Here is an 18109-nt window from a genome sequence, read left to right on the forward strand (position 1 = left end):
GCAGTTCTCATCTAGGGATCAGCAGTGGAAAGGGTGAGCAGTTTCAAGTTCCTGGGTGTCAACGTCTCTGAAGATCTAAACTGGGCCCATATTGATGCAATTACAAAGACAGCAGCTATATTTCATTAGAAGCTTGAAATGAAACTGAAGACTCAGAAATTTCTACCGATGTACCATGGAGAGCATTGTATCTGGTTGCATCACTGTCTGGTATTGTGGGGCCACTACACTGGACTGGAAAAAGCTGCAGACACAGCCAGCTCCATCATGGGCTCTAGCCTCCCCAGCATCGAGGACACCTTCAAAAGGTGATGCCTCAAAAAGATAGCCACCATCATTAAGGACCCTCACTACACGGGATGTGCTCTGTTCTCATTAGTACCACCAGAGAGGAGGTACATTCAATGGTTCAAGAACAGCTTTATCCCCTCTGTCAACAGCTTTCTGAACGGACAATGAACTCAAGAACATTACTCTGTTTTCCTCTCCGTTTACACTGTCTTTTATGTCTTGCACTGTGCTGCTGCAGAAAAAACAACAAATTTCACAACATAGGTCAGTGATGATAAACCTGAACCTGGTTCGTTTCTGACTCTAACACTCCGTGCCTGCAATGCCACTGTACGTAAGTTTCTCACTGCACGCATGTACATGTACATGAACTCGACTTTAACTTTAAATGGTCCCAACATCCCAAGCTGAAGGACATTCTTGTGCAGCAGAGAACAAAAATAGCCTTCTCGGAAGGGCTAGTTCTGCAATACATCTCTCAAAAAAGAAATAAATAAAGCTCAAAAACAAAGTTCAAAGTAAATGTTATTATCAAAGTACATGTATATCACCATATACAACCTTGCAATTTCTTTTCTTATGGGCATACTCAACAAATCTATTGAATAATTATCATTAGAGAATCAATGAAAGACCGCTCAGCTGGAGCATTCAACCAAAGTGCAACCAAAGACAACAAAATGTGGAAATACAAAAAGAAGAAACAATAATAATCAATAAATAAACAACAAATATCAAGAACATGAGATGAAGAGTTCTTGAAAGTGAGCCCAAGAGTTGTGGGAACATTTCAATGACGGGGTGAGTAAAGTTATCCCCTCTGAAGTTTTGAGTTCAACCAATGGGATACAAAAGGAGAAGGGCATTAGGCCTGATGGTTGAGAATTTGTAACTGTTCTCTCTGAATCACAGAATCAGGAAGCAGTACAGCAGGGAAACAGGCCCCGAACAAAATTGTAACACACTTCTCCTTTTGTATCTCATCAGCTGTACTCAAAACTTTAAACCCGGGAACAACGAGCTGCCAGTCTGCCCTTTCACTGGACCACGTTTCTGTGATGGCAATAACATTGTAATCCCACTTACTGATCCAGACTTCTCAAGATCAATTCACTGCCATGTACAGTACTGTGTAAAAGTCTTATATATATATGAGTGTGTGAGTGAGAGTGAGAGTGTGAGAGAGTGAGAGAGAGAGAGAGAGAGAGCGCGCTCGCGCGGGGGTGCTATGGGTCCTAGACTTTTGCACAGAACTGTATTTGTCAACATGGGGCGGAGAGTGAATTTGTAAATCTGGCGGGAGCAAACGATGATGGGAATGGTGAGCGAGAAGCACTGCGGATGGGTTTGAGAAAGGAGTGCCAGGGCAGAGGATGGACACACCCAGCCCTGAGACACCAGGCAAGGTCGTGTGATTCCAAACCAGTGGTTTATTGATCAGTACAGAATGTCTCTGGTACTTCCAGCTCCCTCCCTTCTCCCTTCCCCTTTTCCCAACCACGATTCCCCTCTTCCTGCCCCCTTCCCACTCTCAGTCCACAATAGAGACCCATATCAGAATCAGGTTTATCATCACATAGATTTTTTTTTGCAGCAGAGTGTAATACAAAAAAATTACTGCAATACTGTGCAAAGGTCTTAGGCACCCTAGCTATGCAGTATATATGTGCCTACCACTTTAGCACAGTTCTGTGTATTACAGAGATGACAAATAACTATAGTGGAAGCACAAGGAGCCAAAGTGGCACCAGGGCAGAGAGGAGAAATCCCTTTCTAACCAAACTACTTGACCAGTGGTCGGAACAGATCTCTTATTTGAAAGAAGCCTCTAAAAATGTGAGATATGAGAAACAGAGAAATCTACAAACACAAGTACTGATCAAAAAGAACATCCATTCTGGGCAGCTGGGAAGTGATTAAACAGTTCACTGATCCATGATGACTTAAATTCTTAAGGATAAGAAGAAGAGGAAGATGGAACATAAAAGCCATTTCCTGTTCAAACAATACTCCTGCGTAAAAGGAGAGTGGGCAGAAACCACTCCAAGAGCTTCACCAAAACCATTTCAAGTGTATCATGTGTTACTCTCATCCACTCTGGGCACCAGTACATAAGAAAGTGAACAAGAAGAGAGAGAGAAAGGGAGAGAGGCAGGGGGAGAGAGAGAGAGAAACAGTGAGTGATAAAGAAGGAGGGAAAAGAGGGAAAGAAAGAGAGAAAGGGGAGAGAGAGGAAAAGGAAATGAGGGGAAATGGGGGGGGGGGGGTGGATATATATCACTCCACAATGTGTACTTGATCGCTCCTGTATGCACATGTGCTTTTGAAGGTAACATGAAAGAATTATGGCACAGATCCCAGTGACATGATGACAATGATTTTCTCCAGAAGTACAGAACAGGAAACAACATGTCTCAGATATAATTTGATGGAGTTTAGAAGAATTAGGGGGATCTCATTGAAACCTATTGAATATTGAATGGTCTAGATAGAGTGGACATGGAGAGGATGTTTCCATCAGTGGGGGACTTAGGACCTGTTGTGTTTTACTATTTATTGTTGTGTTTTACTATTTATTGTTGTGTTTACTATTTATTGTTGTGTTTGTTATGTTATGATTGCACTTGCCCCTGGGAAACGCTGTCTCATTCTGCCCTGCAGAGCTGATGCATGGTTGGAATGACAATAAAGTTTTTTGAATCTTGAATCTTGCCATGCTGTGGTTACAGTCTCCTTCTCTAACAACACTTCAGAATCAGAATCAGGTTCATTATAACTGACATTTGTTGTGAAATGTGCAGTTTTGCTGCAACAGTACAATGCAATACATAAAATACATTACTGTGCAAAGTCTTAGGCACGCATATATATTTGTCAATGTGGAACAGAGAGTGAGTTTGTATATCTGGCAGGAGCAAAGAATATTGGGAATGGTGAGGGTGGAGCGCTGTGGGAGGGGTGTGGGACAGGAGACAGAGAAGGAGTGGCACGTATACACACACACCCAGCACTGAGACACCACGTGAGGACATTTGATTCCAAATAATTGATTTATTGTTCATTACAGAATGTCTCTCCTGTGCTTCCCACTCCCTCCCCTTCCCCTTTTCCCAGCCATGATTCCCCTCTCCCTGCCCCCTCCCACTCTCAGCCCACAATAGAGACCCATCACGTTTATCAACATTCACACGTCATGAAATTTGGGGGTTTTTTATGCAATACATAAAATTACTACAGTACTGTGCAAAAGTCTTGGGCAACCTAGCTATATATGTGTGTGTCTAAGACTTTTGCACAGTACTGTATTTGAGTGATATTAAACCTGATTCTGATTCAGAGACATGGTCTGGAAGTCTCCTCACGATAAACAACACAGTACAGCATACTATAAGTTACAATAAGAAATATTAAAGATAAATAAATAAATAGAGGGAAAAGAAAGCAAAATGGTGAAGTACTGTTCATGGGTTGATTGATGAGTCGGAAGTCTGATGGTGGAAGGGAAGAAGCTGTTCCTATTAAGACCATTTCCCACCATCTGACCTTACACCTCTGCTCTTTATTTCCCGATCCCCCAGCACTCAGATAAAAGTCAGTGTGCATTCACCCTATCTATGCCCCTCATGATTATATTTGCTCTAACGTGCAATGAAAACCTGTAGTCAGTGAATTGTGATACTTGCCTTTGACATTTAAAGCAACACACACAAAATGCTGGAGGAACTGAGCAGGTCAGGTGGCATCTAAGGAAATGAATAAACAATCGACATTTTGGGCTGATACTGTTCTTCCGGACATTTAAATACAGGTATTTACATGGGTATTAGGGGTATTAGAGGGCAATGGGTCCCGGTGCATGTTGATGGGAGTAGGCAGTTTAAATGGTTTTAAGCATGGACTAGATGGGTCAATGGGCCTGTTTCTGTGCTGTACTTTATGACTACAGTATATGTCTTTAAGACTCATAAGACATAGGAGCAAAAATTAAGCCATTCAGCCCATTGGGTCTGCTCCACCATTCTGTCATAGCCGATTTATTATCTCTCTCAACGGCAGTCTCCTGCCTTCTCCCCTTAACAATGTAATGAACATGAAGCGTTTGCACCATTCCCATTATTTTACCAGCACATCCTCCTGCAACCATGCCTGTTAGAATGTGTGTTTTTGTGAGGATATGCTATTACAAAACACAACATGTTATTCTGCTGCTAAAGTGTAAGGTAATCCTTTTAAAAAGTAACAGATGTAAAGTTAATTCTTTAATAATGCTACTCATAATAAAAACAGAATTCTGGGTGGTTGTTTTTTTCTGAGGGGATAAAGTATCAATCAAGAGCCTGTGTGTAATTGATTCCAAAATTGTGCGCAGGGGCCTTAACGTATTTTACACACTTAACTATCAATGCACCTTAATTCTCATTTCGTGGTCAAGAATTTGCAGGGAAGTGCTTGTTAGCTTGCTGGAGTCGGGTCCGCAAATCTCTGTGAGTCTCCCGGGGAGGTTGAATCCTGGTGTTCGCAGGCCCGAGTCTGCTGGAGGCTGAAGAAGGCCTGTCCTAGGGTTAAAGGACTGTGCGTGTACTGAGAGGGAGGAACGGGGCTTGCTTTTCATGGCAGTTGTGTTCTGCTGTTCTGCAGAGCACTGGAGGCATGCAAAGTTGGTGCTAGGACACTTGCCAATGCATTTCACTGTATGTTTCGATGGGCAAACAAAGCTAATCTTTAACCTTTAATTGTGTGTGTTGCTCAAGGTTTTCAGCATCTGCAGAATAACTTGTGTTTATGAGCTTAATTTTTATACCTGTGACCCATACAAACAGCCAAGTCATTGGGTATAATTAAAGTGGGGGGTGATTTGTTTTTAATTAGCAAGGGTGTCAAGGCAATGGGGAGAAGGCAGGAGATTGGGGTTGAGAGGGATAATAGATCAGTCATGACAGAATGGTGGAGCTGACTTGATGAGCTGAACAGCTTAATTCTGCTCCTATGTCTTATAGTCTTATGGTATGTTCAAGTCAAGTCCAGTCAAGTCACTTTTATTGTCATTTCGACCATAACTGCTGGTACAGTACATAGTAAAAATGAGACGACGTTTTTCAGGACCATGGTGTTACATGTCACAGTACAAAAACTAGACTGAACTACTTTAAAAAAAACAAGAGAAAGCTACAGTACAGACCTACACGGGACTGCATAAAGTGCACAAAAACAGTGCAGGCATTACAATAAATAATAAACGGGACAATAGGGCAAGGTGTCAGTCCAGGCTTCGAGTATTGAGCAGTCTGATAGCTTGGGGGAAGAAACTGTACACAGTCTGGTCGTGAGAGCCCGAATGCTTCGGAGCCTTTTCCCAGACGGCAGGAGGGAGAAGAGTTTGAGGGGTGCATGGGGTCCTTCATAATGCTGTTTCCTTTGCGGATGCAGCGTGTAGTGTAAATGTCCATGATGGCATGGAAGAGAGACCCCGATGATCTTCTCAGCTGACCTCACTATCCGCTGCAGGGTCTTGCAATCCGAGATGGTGCAATTTCCGAACCAGGCAGTGATGCAGCTGCTCAGGGTGCTCTCAATACAACCCCTGTAGAATGTGATGAGGATGGGGGGTGGGAGATGGACTTTTCGCAGAAAGTAGAGACACTGCTGGGCTTTATACTCATCTGTGAAGACATGAGGGACCACAGATGCTGGAATCTGGGGCAACAAATAATCTGCTGGAGGAACTTCACTTGTCGAGCAGGATCTTTGGGCGTTGGGTTGGGGGAGAGGAGGAACTATGGCCTCCCCTCTTACTGACACGGCTCAGTCCACTGAGTTGCTCCCGCAAACTGTTTGCTGCTCCTAAGACACAAACTGGTACAGTCCTGAAGACTCCTGCTTCATCTTAACGAGGAGGTTGCCCTAAGAGGGTCCAGAGGAGGTTCACGAGAATGACCTCGGGAATGAAAGGGTTAATGCATGAGGAGCATTTGATGGCTCTGGGCCTGTACTCACTGGAGTTTAGAAGAATGAGGGGGGATCTTATTCAAACTGACCAAATATTGAAAAACCTGGACAGAGTGGACGCGGAGAGGATATTTCCAATAGTTGGAGAGTCGAGGACCAGAGCGAACAGTCACAAGATACAAGGATATTCCTTTACATGAGAAATAAGGAGGAATTTCTTCAGCCATCTGGTGGTGAACCTGTGGAATTCATTGCCACAGACGGCTGTCGAGGCCAGGTCACTGGGTATATTTAATTGCATCGTTTTCTGTAAGGACTTTGTATGTTCTGCCTGTGATCCTGTGGGTTTCATCCGGCGTTCTGGATTCCTCTCAAAAGTGTATAGTTAGGGTTAGCGAGTGTGCGCGCACGGTGTTGGCACCGTAAGAGTGGCTACACTTGTGGGCTACCTGACACAATCCTGAACAGTTTGCTTTGACACTTTTCACTGTAGGTTTCAAAGTTTCAATGTACATGTGACAAATAAAGCTAATCTTTCCTACAGTCCAGTATCAATCACAGCGTCCTCTGTAAGCAAGTTCATACGTTCTTTCCCCTATGTGTGTGGCTTTCCTCTGGGTGCACCCGTTTCCTCCCACAATACTAACACCTACCGGTTAGAAGGATAAATGATCATTGCAAATTGTCCGGTGATTACACTAGGATTAAATCAGTGGGTTGCTGGGCAGTGTGGTTTGAAAGACCAAAAGGGCCTGTTGCACACTGTATCTCTAAATAAAAATAAATAATTTTAAACACTTCTATAAAGTCGCCCCTTATTCTTCTACATTCCAAGGAATAAAGACCTAGTCTGGCCAACCTCTCCCTTTCACTCGGGCCCTCTAGATCTGGCAACATCATCGTAAACGTCAGGAGCAATGCTGAATGAAACAATTTGGAAAAGCATAATATACCCATTCAGTTATCTTTCAATATCAACATATGCAATTGCTTAATATGTGTATTTAGGTTCAACGTGGGATTAAATTACTCTGTAATACTGAAGGGTTACACTTTGGCAAGGAGATGGGCAATGTTTTACAGCCCACCCCTTCCCAAATAATGAGGTGGAATGTCCTTGCAGAATCTAATCTGCACAGCTATGAAAACTCCACTTAATTGTACAGAACTAGGACTGCCAAGAAGTCAGCCTGCCCGAGAAATATAACTTCAAATTTCAAGCTCACACCGAACATCCAGCACATTGCATCCACCCGCTGCTGGAGAGTGAAGTTGGCTGTAGATTAATCGCTGAGGAAAATCTTCACAGGATGAGTTAAGGAGCAAGAAGTGGGGCTCTCAGCCTTCAGAGAAAACTGCTGCACCCCCCACACACACCCTGATGCAGGGTCTACATAAGACCATATGACATAAGAGCACAATTAAGCCATCTGGCCCATTACGTCCAATCCACCATTCAATTCTGACTGATTTATTTTCCTTCTCAACCCCATTCTCCTGCCTTCTTCCCATAGCCTTTGAGGTCCTTACTAATCAGAATCTATCAACCCCTGCTTTTAATGATTTGGCCTCCACAGCCATCAGTGGCAATAAATCCCACAGATTCACCATCTTCTGACTAAAGAAATTCCTCAGCTCTGTTCTAAAGGTTGTCCTTTTATTCTGAGGTTGTGTCCTCTGATCCTAGACTCTCCCAGTACTGCAAACATCCTCTACACATCCACTCAATCCAGACCTTACAATATTCAGCAGGTTTCAATGAGATCTCCTCCATCTTCCTAAACTCCAGTGGTTCCAGGCCCAGAGCCATTAAACACGACTCACAATTTAACCCGTTTACCCACAGGATAATTTACATAAACATCTTTTGCACCCTCATCAATCCCAGCACATCCTTACTTAGAGAAGTAATCCAAAACTTCCCACAATATTCCAAATGTTGTCTGACCAATGCCTTATAAAGCCTCAGCATTAGATCCTTCCTTAATATTCTAGTCCTCTGGAAATGAATGGTAACATTGCATTTGCCTCCCTTGCTACTAACACAAGTTTTCCGGAATATTGCACTAGCATTTCCAAATCCCTTTGCATCTCCAGTTTCTGAATCCTCTCCCCTTATGTTTTGGGTCTCGACTCAAATCATAGACCGTCACTAACAAGAGAAAATCTGGAGATGCTGGAATTCAAATACACAAAATGCTAGAGGAACCTGCAGGTCGAGGGGTAGAACTGTCCTTCGAGTTCATCAAAGTAGAAAAAGGTCAAATAAGACAGATTGCAGAATAAAGTGTTACAGTTACAGGGAACATGATGCAGGCAGACAATAAGGCACAAAGAAAGCCATAATGAGGTGAAGACTCCATCTCTGTCCTGACGAAGGGACTTCGACCGAGATTCCAACTGTTTACTCTTTTCCATAGATGCTGCCTGGCCTGTTGCAGTGCTCCAACATTTTGAGTGCATTGTATAAACCATTACTTCCATCTTTTCCCTCTGCCTATAAAGATGCTGCTTGACCTGATAAGTTCTCCTAGCAATTCAGAACATAGAGCATGCCCATGCAGTTATTCCGACCCTTTAACCAACTCCAAGATCAATTTGACGCTTCACTCCTACATAGCCCTCCATTTTTCTTTTATCCATGTGTCTATCTAAGAGTCTCTTAAATGTCCCTAATGTATCTGCCTCAACCACCAGCCCTGGCAACAAATTCCACCCTCCCACCATTCTCTGTGTAAAGAACCTAGCTCTGCCATCCCTCTTACACTTTCCTCCAATCACCTTCAAATTGTGTTCTCTTGCATTAGCCATTTCTGCGCTGGCAAAAAGTCTCTGGTTGCCCACTCTGTCTGTACCTCTTATCATGTTATATACCTCTGTCAAGTCTCTGCTCGTCCTCCTTCACTCCAAAGAGAACTTATTTTTGTTGCTGCAGGTACAAGGTTAGCATGTATATACACGTGCATGTATCTATGTGTATCTGTGTGCTGTGACCTTGTGTCTATGTATTCATTGTGTGTGTGTGTGCGCGCGCGCGTGTGTGCGTGACTGTGTGTGTGTGTGCGTGCGTGTGTGTGTGTGCGCATGTGTGTGTGAGTGTGTGCGTGTGTGCGTGACTGTGTGTGTGTGTGCGTGCGTGTGTGTGTGTGCGCATGTGCGTGTATATTCATCAGAGAGTGAGACCATTTACCACATGCCTCTTTGATCCACAGACCAGGCTCACTGCTCTGTTCCAGAAAAAGAAGCAATAAATGAAGAAATAAAAATACTAATAAAAGTTTTAATCACTGTAACAGCTAGAGGTTGCATAAACGTCACCCCAAGCTGTTCTTGCAGCAGCCATTTGATGGGCTTTCTATGACCTCCAGGATGAAAACAAAACACACACACACACACACACACACACACACACACACACACACACACACACACACACACACACACACACACACACACACACACACACACACACACACACACACACACACACACACACACACACACACACACACACACACAGACTCAAATGCAGTGTATACAAAGGATGCCGGGCCTCAATGGCTCTAAGAAAGAGGTTGAGGGGTTGAGGATCAACCGGAGGAATCTTCAAGGTTATGGACTGCATTCCAACATGGAACATACAACAGAATAGCTCAACACTACAACTCACAGTAATTAAAACAAAACTAATCCTTTCTGCATGCACAATGTCCATATCCCTCTGTTGTCTGTACATTCGTGTGCCTGTCTAAGAGCTTTTCAAACACCTCAACTATTTTTGCCTACACCACCGCCCTGGCAGCCACCACTCTGTGTCACAGGATTGCTCTGAACATTTCCTTTGAACTTACCCCCTCTCACCTTAAATGCATGCCTTTTAATATTAGAAGCTTCGACTTGAGGATGAAGATACTATGCCTATCTATGCCTCTCTTAATTTTACAAACCTCTATCTAGTCTCCCCTCAGTCTCCACCGCTCCAGAGAAAACAACACTTGTTCGTCCAGCCTCTCATCTTAGTTCATGCCCTGTGATCCAGGCGGCGTACTGGTGAACCTCTTCTGCATTCTCTCTGACGTTCCTCCTACAATGGGATGGCCAGAACCTGACAATATTCCAGATGCAGCTCAAAGACAGCTATATAAAACTGCAGTGTAAGAGGGAAGTATGCCTTCTTTACCACACCATCAAGCAAGTGTAGTCACTTCCATAGAGCTATAGACCTGGACCCCAAGATCCCTCTATACATCATGGATTGCTACGGTAGGCATGGAAGATTTTCCTATATGGAGAAACCAGACACTAGCTATAACAGATAATTATTAATAAATCTAATTGTGATGTTCAGAAGAAGGGTCACGGTCCAAAGCATCAACTGTTTACTCTTTTCCACAGACACTGCCTGACCTGCTGAATTCCTCCAGCATTTTGTGTGTTGCTTTAGATTTCCAGCATCTGCAGAACTTCTTGTGTATAAGATATTCAGAAGCTGTTGATTTGCCCAGAGTGGAGAGAATGTGGAAATCACGCATCGTAGAGTCCTACAACATGGAAACAGATCCTTCAGCCCAAATCATCCATATTGACAAAGATTCTCTTTTCAGCTGGTCCCATTTTCTTGAGTTTGCCCCATATCCCTCTAAACCAGGGGTCCCCGACCTTTTTTATACCATTAACCGAGGGGTCCATGGACCCTAGGTGGGGAGTCCCTGCACTAAACTGGTCCTATCCATGTATCTGCCCAAGTGCTGGCAATGTACCTGCCTCAACCACTTCCTCTGGAAGCTCATTCCACACACTGACCACCCTCTGGGTGAAAATGTGGCCCCTCAATTTCATATTAAATCTCTTCCCTCTCATGCCAAACCTGTGCCCCCAGTACTTAATGCTCCAACCCTGGGGGAAATAACTGTGTGCATTCATCTTATCTATACTCTTCATGATTATAAAATCACTCGTCTTTCTCCAATACTGCAATGAATAATGTCTCAGCTGCCCAACCTCTCTCCATAACTCATTCCCTCAGGTCCCAGCAGCACACTCCTGAATATGAATGGAAGTCAATCAGCCCATCGAGGCCTGCCAGCACCCATGCACGACTCCATAGGTCCAATTACTCCTCTGTTTTCTCCCATGTAGCTCTCGTGTCCCGTTCAACTCCCCCCCCCCACTTTTCCTGGGACTTACCTCAACCAAAGGGTAATTTGCACAACCTGTTCAGCAGAATATTGGGAAGTGGGAAGAAACCAGAGCACCTAAGGGACACCAGGAGGAGGTGCACAGGACACTGAAGACCCACACTCAACCATTCAGGAACAGTTTCTTCCCCTTCGCCATCACATTTCTGGATGGTCCACGAGAAGGACTCCTGGCCTCACAATCCATCTCGCTGTGACCTTGCACTTTCTCATTTACCTAGCTCATTCATCTTCCCACAAAACAAAGAAACACTATGGAACCGGTTCAAAGAAAACATCAAACACCCAACGCACAAAAAAGGGACAGGTCACACAAACAGCAAAAAATGAGCAAAAACACACACAGAATATAAAACAACAAACCACAGAATCATCGTAACAGTCTCGCAATGTTCAGTTTCGCTCAGTTCAGATCAATTTAGTGCTGTGCCATTCATTGACTGCAGAGTCCAATCCACAAACTGCATCAATTAAACCTTGCCCAAGACTCAAGATGTGACAATAATAAGCTAACTCCAATAAGTTATAAAATAAATAAATAATGCAAAAAATTTTAAGGAATAATGAGAAGGATTGGGGCAGTAACTGTTTATAAACAGTTCTATAATTAAAAACATAATATTTTATTAATGTCATGTGTAACAAGGTACAGTGAAAGGTTAATATCATTCAGGCTTATCATTTCATACTTAAGGACACTGAAATGTCAATAAGAAAAATCTGAATATAGTGTTACAGTTCAGAATCAGAATCAGCTTTAATATCACTGGTATTTGTTGTGAAATGTGTTATTTTATGGCCGCAATATATAGCAATACATAAGGATAAAAACATAAATTACAATAAGAAATATATATAAAACTTAAATAAATATTGCAAAAGGAAAGTGAAAAAAAATTGATGTAGTGTACATGGGATCATTGTCCATTCAGAAATCTGATGATGCAGCGAAAAAAGCTGTTCCTGAAACACTGAGTGTGTGTCTTCAGGGTCCTGGTAGGAGTGAGAAGAGAGCATGTGCAGGGTGATGAGGGCTTATAATGATGGATGCTGCCATTTTGAGGCATCACCTTTAGAAGACATCCACGATGGTAGGGAGGCTAGTACCCACGATGGAGCTAAGTTTGTAACTTCCTGTAGCTTTTTCCGATCCTGTGCCGTGGCCCTTCCACGCCAGGTGGTGATACAGAGGAAGTGCAGTGCAGAGAGACAAATAAAGTGCAGGGGCCACAAGGAGGTAGATTGAGATAGATTGAGAGATCGAGATACCCATTCAAGAGTCCGATAACAACAGGATAGAACTCGGAGGAGACTGCAGATGCTGGATTATGGAGCATAGAAATGGAGTTACTGGAGGAACATAGCAGGTCACACTGAAGTCTAGATGAATCTAGATCCAAAACATCAACTGTCCATTTCCCTCCATAAATGCTGACTTATCTGCTGAGTTTCTCCAACATTTTATAAACACATGAGATTATGTAGAAGCTGGAAATCCAAAGTAACACACATAAAATGCTGGAGGAACTCAGCATGCCAGGCAGCATCTATAGACGGAATAAACGGTCAACATTTTGGACTGAGATCTTTCTTCTGGACTAGATAGGAAGGGGGGAAAGGGGGAAATAGGCATCTTACCTCTTACCTTCACCAGCCTATCACCTCCCCCTGATGCCCCTCCTCCTTCCCTTTCTCCCATGGCCACTCTCCTCTCCTATCAGATTCTGTCTTCTCTAGTCCTTTACATTTTCCACCTATTACCTCCCAGCTCTGCACTTCATCCCCCTTCCCTCACCCACTGCTATTTTATACTCCTTCCCCTCCTGTCACTTCTTATTCTGGAACTTCTCCCTTTCCTTTCCTTTCCAGTCCTGAAGAAGACTTTTGGTCCTAAGAATCAACTACTTATGCATTTCTGTAGAAGCTGCCTGACCTACTGAGTTTCTTCAGCATTCTGGTTTTTTTAAATCACATAATAGCATGAGTTGTGTTGTTAGGGTTGAGTGGAGACATCTTGGAGGAATCTTGGCCCAATGCCTGACAACATAAGCAAAGGCCAACATGATCTGACTGTCTGCATTGGTTCTGGTCAGATTACACCTGAACAAAAGTCCACAGGCTTGGTTCAAGTCAAGCTGAACTGTCCTTTAAAGGCATCAATACCTATGACTTCATGAATCAACACACTAAATAAATGCAAGGAGGTTTATTTCACAGAGGTTGTGGGATTACAATTAGAGGTCATAAGTTAAGGGTGAAAGGTGAAAAGTTTAAGGGGAACTTGAAGGGAAACTTCTTCACTCAGAGGGTTGTGAGAGTGTGGAGTGAGCTGTCTGTGCAAGTGGCGCATGCAAGCTCGATTTCAACGTTTAACAGAAGTTTGGATAGGTACGTGGATGGGAGAGAGATGGACCACCTGCAGGTCGATGGGAGTAGGCAGTTTAAATGGTTCAGCATGGACTAGATAGGCTGAAGATCCTCTTTCTGTACTGTATTTTGCCATGACTCTAAACATAAAGTCTGCTATCATGCAATAACAGCAACACACACAAAATGCTGGAGGAACTCAGCAGGCCAGCCAGCATCTATGGAAATGACTGTGCTCTTTTCAATAGATGCTGCCTGGCCTGCTGAGTTCCTCCAGCATTTTGTGTGTGTTGCTCTGATTTCCAGCATCTTCTTTGTGGACACATTAACAGGAGCTAGGCTCAGTGGAAGTTTGCAGTGTACAACATGCTCACCACAGGCAGAAGTCTGAGGTGTTTAGACTCAGCCAACTCCATCAATGGCACTGGCCTCCCTCTCATCGAGGATATCTTCAACAGGTGATGCCTCAGGAAGGTGCCATCCATCATTAAGGACCCCTACATTCACTGAAACCTATTGAATATTGAAAGGACTAGATAGAACTGATGTGGAGGATGTTTCCATGAGTGGGATAGTCTAGGACTAGAGAACACAGCCTCAGAATAGAAGGGGCGTCCCTTTAGAACAGAGATGAGGGGGGAATTTCTTTAGCCAGAAGGTGGTGAATCTATGAAATTCCTTGCCACCAATGGCTGTGAAGGCCAAGTCATTGAGTATATTCCTGATTAGTTAGAGTGTCAAAGGTTATGGCGAGAAGGCAGAAGGAATGGGATTGAGAAAGATAATAAATCAGCCATGATGCGCTGATGTGCTGAATGGCACCATTCTGCTCTTACCTTCTGTGGTCTCATGGTCCTTTGGTGCAGAGCAGATTTACCATAAAGCTGCCTGGATTACAGAATATGTCTTACAACGAAAGCTTCTGTGAGTTAGGGTTTTTTCCTCGTTGGAGCGGTGGTTGGGAGGGTGCAGAAAAGATGCATAAACAGGTTACCAGAACCAGAGGGTGAGAGTTGGAAGATGAGACTAATTTCCCTGAAATGAAGGAGACTGAAGGGTGACTTGATAAGAGTCTTATAAAATTATTAAACGGGTAGATAAGCTGGATGATCACAGAATTATTCCAGGGTAGGGAAGTGAAAAACAACAAGACACAGATTTCTAAGAGGGAAACTTCTAAACGTTCAGTGAAATGGGCCGATTGTGACAACAGCCAACACAATTTAAGGATGTGCTGGGGGCAGCCCACACATGTCACCATGCTTCCGGCACCAACACAGCATTCCCTCAGCTCAATGACCCCAACCCATACGTCTTTGTAATGTGGCAGGAAACTGGAAAACCCGAGGAAACCCACACGGTCACAGGGAGAGCTTACGGTCAATGGCAGAATGTGTAAAAGTTATTTTATAATGCTGTTTACATTTGATTACACACTGGTATTTATTTATGCACATTTTACTCCATATCCATTTTTAAACTTCAAATTTTATTTCCTTGTGTTATTTATATATAATTCTTTCGTCATTATCATTTTTGAATGTTGTTTTTCTGCTGCATGTCCAACACACTATTACATGTAAATATATCTGATGAATAAAGTTGATCATTGACCCTGGATAGGTATTGGATATAAACAGCTTAGAGCGGGGGTTCCCAAACTGTTAATGCCATGCACCCCTGGCATTAACTGACGGGTCCGTGTCTGGTTTAGAAATGGGCCAAATGCAGAGTTTGGCATGGACAGGTCAGGTCAGAGTGTCTGTTTCCATCTCTGAGACAAACAGGATAAATCAGGCCTGACCTCCAAGGTACGTGGCCCAAAAGAGGAGGCAAATAGGGAAGCAATTCGAAAAGCAATTACAAATACAAAGTTACAAATAACTTCTTCCTTTTAAAAAATGTATTTAGTCAGAAGCAGCCAAGCGTGCTACTGAAGTAGAACCCGAGTTAATGTGCTGCTTTCAGAGCCAGCTAACGCATCCTTTATCTCTTCAACATGACCCATAGACTGAGAAATGCAAGGCTTCTTCCAGCCAATCTGCCGGCTTAAAGACAGGCCCTGTCGTGTCATGCAAGAATGCTTGAAAATCCTCACTGATTTTACAGACCATTCAGTATTATTGAGGAGCTTACTTGCAGCAGAGGTTAAAATTCCAAATATTTAAACTCGACTCCCCACCTTTTCTTTTCTTCCACAGTATGGAGACAACGCCCAATGGGCCTCATTCATGGCTTGGGGCCCAGTCGCTGCAGCACGTAATGGACCCGGGGAAACCTGGCTCTGCCGCTAATATTCTCACTGCTGCCAGAGCGTTGCCACAGGAAAGCAGCCTTCATCGAGCACCCTCAACACCCAGTGCATTACATCTTTTCTTGAAATCACAGAGCAGGAGGAATCATTCTTACCTGAAGATTCCTGACCATTTCCTGAGCAGAATTTCTCCATATTGATCTCTGATCTCTAGCAGCAAGTCAAAGTATTGACTAACAGGGAAACCGTAACCCTACAAAACAAACACAAGCACTTTCAGCAGCAGTTTTCCATCAAGCAAATGTCCAGAGCTAGGGAGGAAATAAATGATTCTATTTTATGAAATGAATTAATAGTAACACATAGACACATGAATGGGGCGGCACAGTTGTGTAGTTGTTCGCACAGTGCATTACAGTACCAGTGATCCAGATTCAATTTCAGCAGCTGTATGTAAGGACTTTGTTAAGTTCTCCCCTGAACCACGTGGGTTTCCTCCGGGTGCTCCAGTTTCCTCCCATAGCCCAAAGACACTTGAGTTGGTAGGTTAATTTGTCATTGTAAATTGGCCCATAATTAGACTGTTTAATAGGTGGGTTGCTGAGTAGCTCTGTTCCACACTGTATATCAACAAAATAAAAGTACTATGAATACACAGGGATAGATGGATATCGGTGCAGCTATAAAGAAGGTGTGACAGCGGTGAAATTTCACTAGGAGCTTCAGGAGTCTTGATATGTTACCAAAGACTCTTGCAAGATTTTTCAGATATACTGTGGAGAGCATTCTAACTGGCTGCACCACCATCAGGCATGGTGGGGGGTGGGTGGGGAGGGTGGTGGCTACTGCCAGGATTGAAGGAAAATGCAGAAAGTTGTAAACTTACTCAGCCCCATCATGGACACTAGTCTTCTTAGAATCAAGGACAGCATCATTAAGGACCCCATCACCCAGGGCATGCCCTCTTCTCATCGCTACTATCAGCGTTATAAACTTGCACTTTATCGTTTACCTACACTGCACTTTCCCTGTAGCTGTTAAACTTTATTCTGCATTGTTATTGTTTTACCATGTTCAATGAACCGTGTAATGATCTGATCTGCATGAACAGTGTACAAGACAAGCTTTTCACTGTATCTTGGTACACATGACAATAATAAACCACTATCAATATGCCTGGAGAAACCAAATAGTCACCACTGGAACTGCTGATTTGTCATCTCCTCAGAGTGAAAGGGGCAGTAACGTGTCTTTGGATGACAGGGGAATAATAGGGGAAATGAGACTTAATAGGGGAAATGAAGGGAAGGTTTATTGCCCTGAAGTTTGTTTTTCCATTCGCTTTAGCTTCACAGAATACAAATGGAGAAGCTTCTCGCAGTGATGCAATCACAAACAAGAAAGAATCTGCAGATGCTGGAAATCCAAAGCAACACACACAAAATTCTGGAGGAACTCACAGCATCTATGGAAAAGTGTACAGTCAATGTTTTGGGCTGACACCTCGGCAGGTATATATACCACAAAACAACAAATTCACAGCATGTGCCAGTGATATTAAATCTGTTTCTGATTCTGGTTTATGTAAGGCGGTTAGTTCCTCTTAAATGAGCTTACAGACAAAATCCAGCTATGGTGAGTGTTTATCAGTTACCTGAAGAGTGTCGGCAAAGAGGACCAGGAGGTTCTTCAGATCCAGGACCAAGTTGGGGTCAGAGCAGTAAGACTGAGGTGGAAATACAAAAACAATAAGTCTTTAGTGCAGACTACTTCAAATTACAATGCAGTACGTTAAAGAACCTAAGAGCGATACAGATATTAGTTCAGTATGAGATCTTACCTCATATACAGTACTGGGCAAAAATCTTAGGCCCCCTAGCAATATATATGTGCCCAAGACTTTTACACAGTACTGTAATATATGAGATAAATATCATATAAGACATTCAGCATCTTATATTCTGTCTGGGTAGCCTCCAACCTGATTGCATGAACATCAATTTCTTGAAGTTCCGATAATTGCCCCCCTCTTCACCATTCCTGTTTCCCTCTC

The 18109-nt window shown here is 43.2% G+C and overlaps 1 protein-coding gene across 2 annotated transcripts in view; it reads right to left on the reverse strand.

The window, feature by feature from the left end:
- Positions 1-18109, reverse strand: part of LOC140726121 (exocyst complex component 6B-like) — an 835898-nt gene that overhangs the window by 332050 nt on the left and 485739 nt on the right. For both annotated transcript variants that reach the window (XM_073042078.1, XM_073042079.1), the window contains 2 exons: positions 17711-17782; positions 16212-16309 (listed from right to left, as the gene is read on the reverse strand). In XM_073042078.1, the coding sequence (XP_072898179.1) occupies positions 16212-16309; positions 17711-17782 (170 nt within the window). The remainder of the gene's footprint in view (positions 1-16211; positions 16310-17710; positions 17783-18109) is intronic.

Source organism: Hemitrygon akajei, chromosome 4 (genome assembly GCF_048418815.1).
Source record: "Hemitrygon akajei chromosome 4, sHemAka1.3, whole genome shotgun sequence".
Classification (NCBI taxonomy): domain Eukaryota; kingdom Metazoa; phylum Chordata; class Chondrichthyes; order Myliobatiformes; family Dasyatidae; genus Hemitrygon; species Hemitrygon akajei.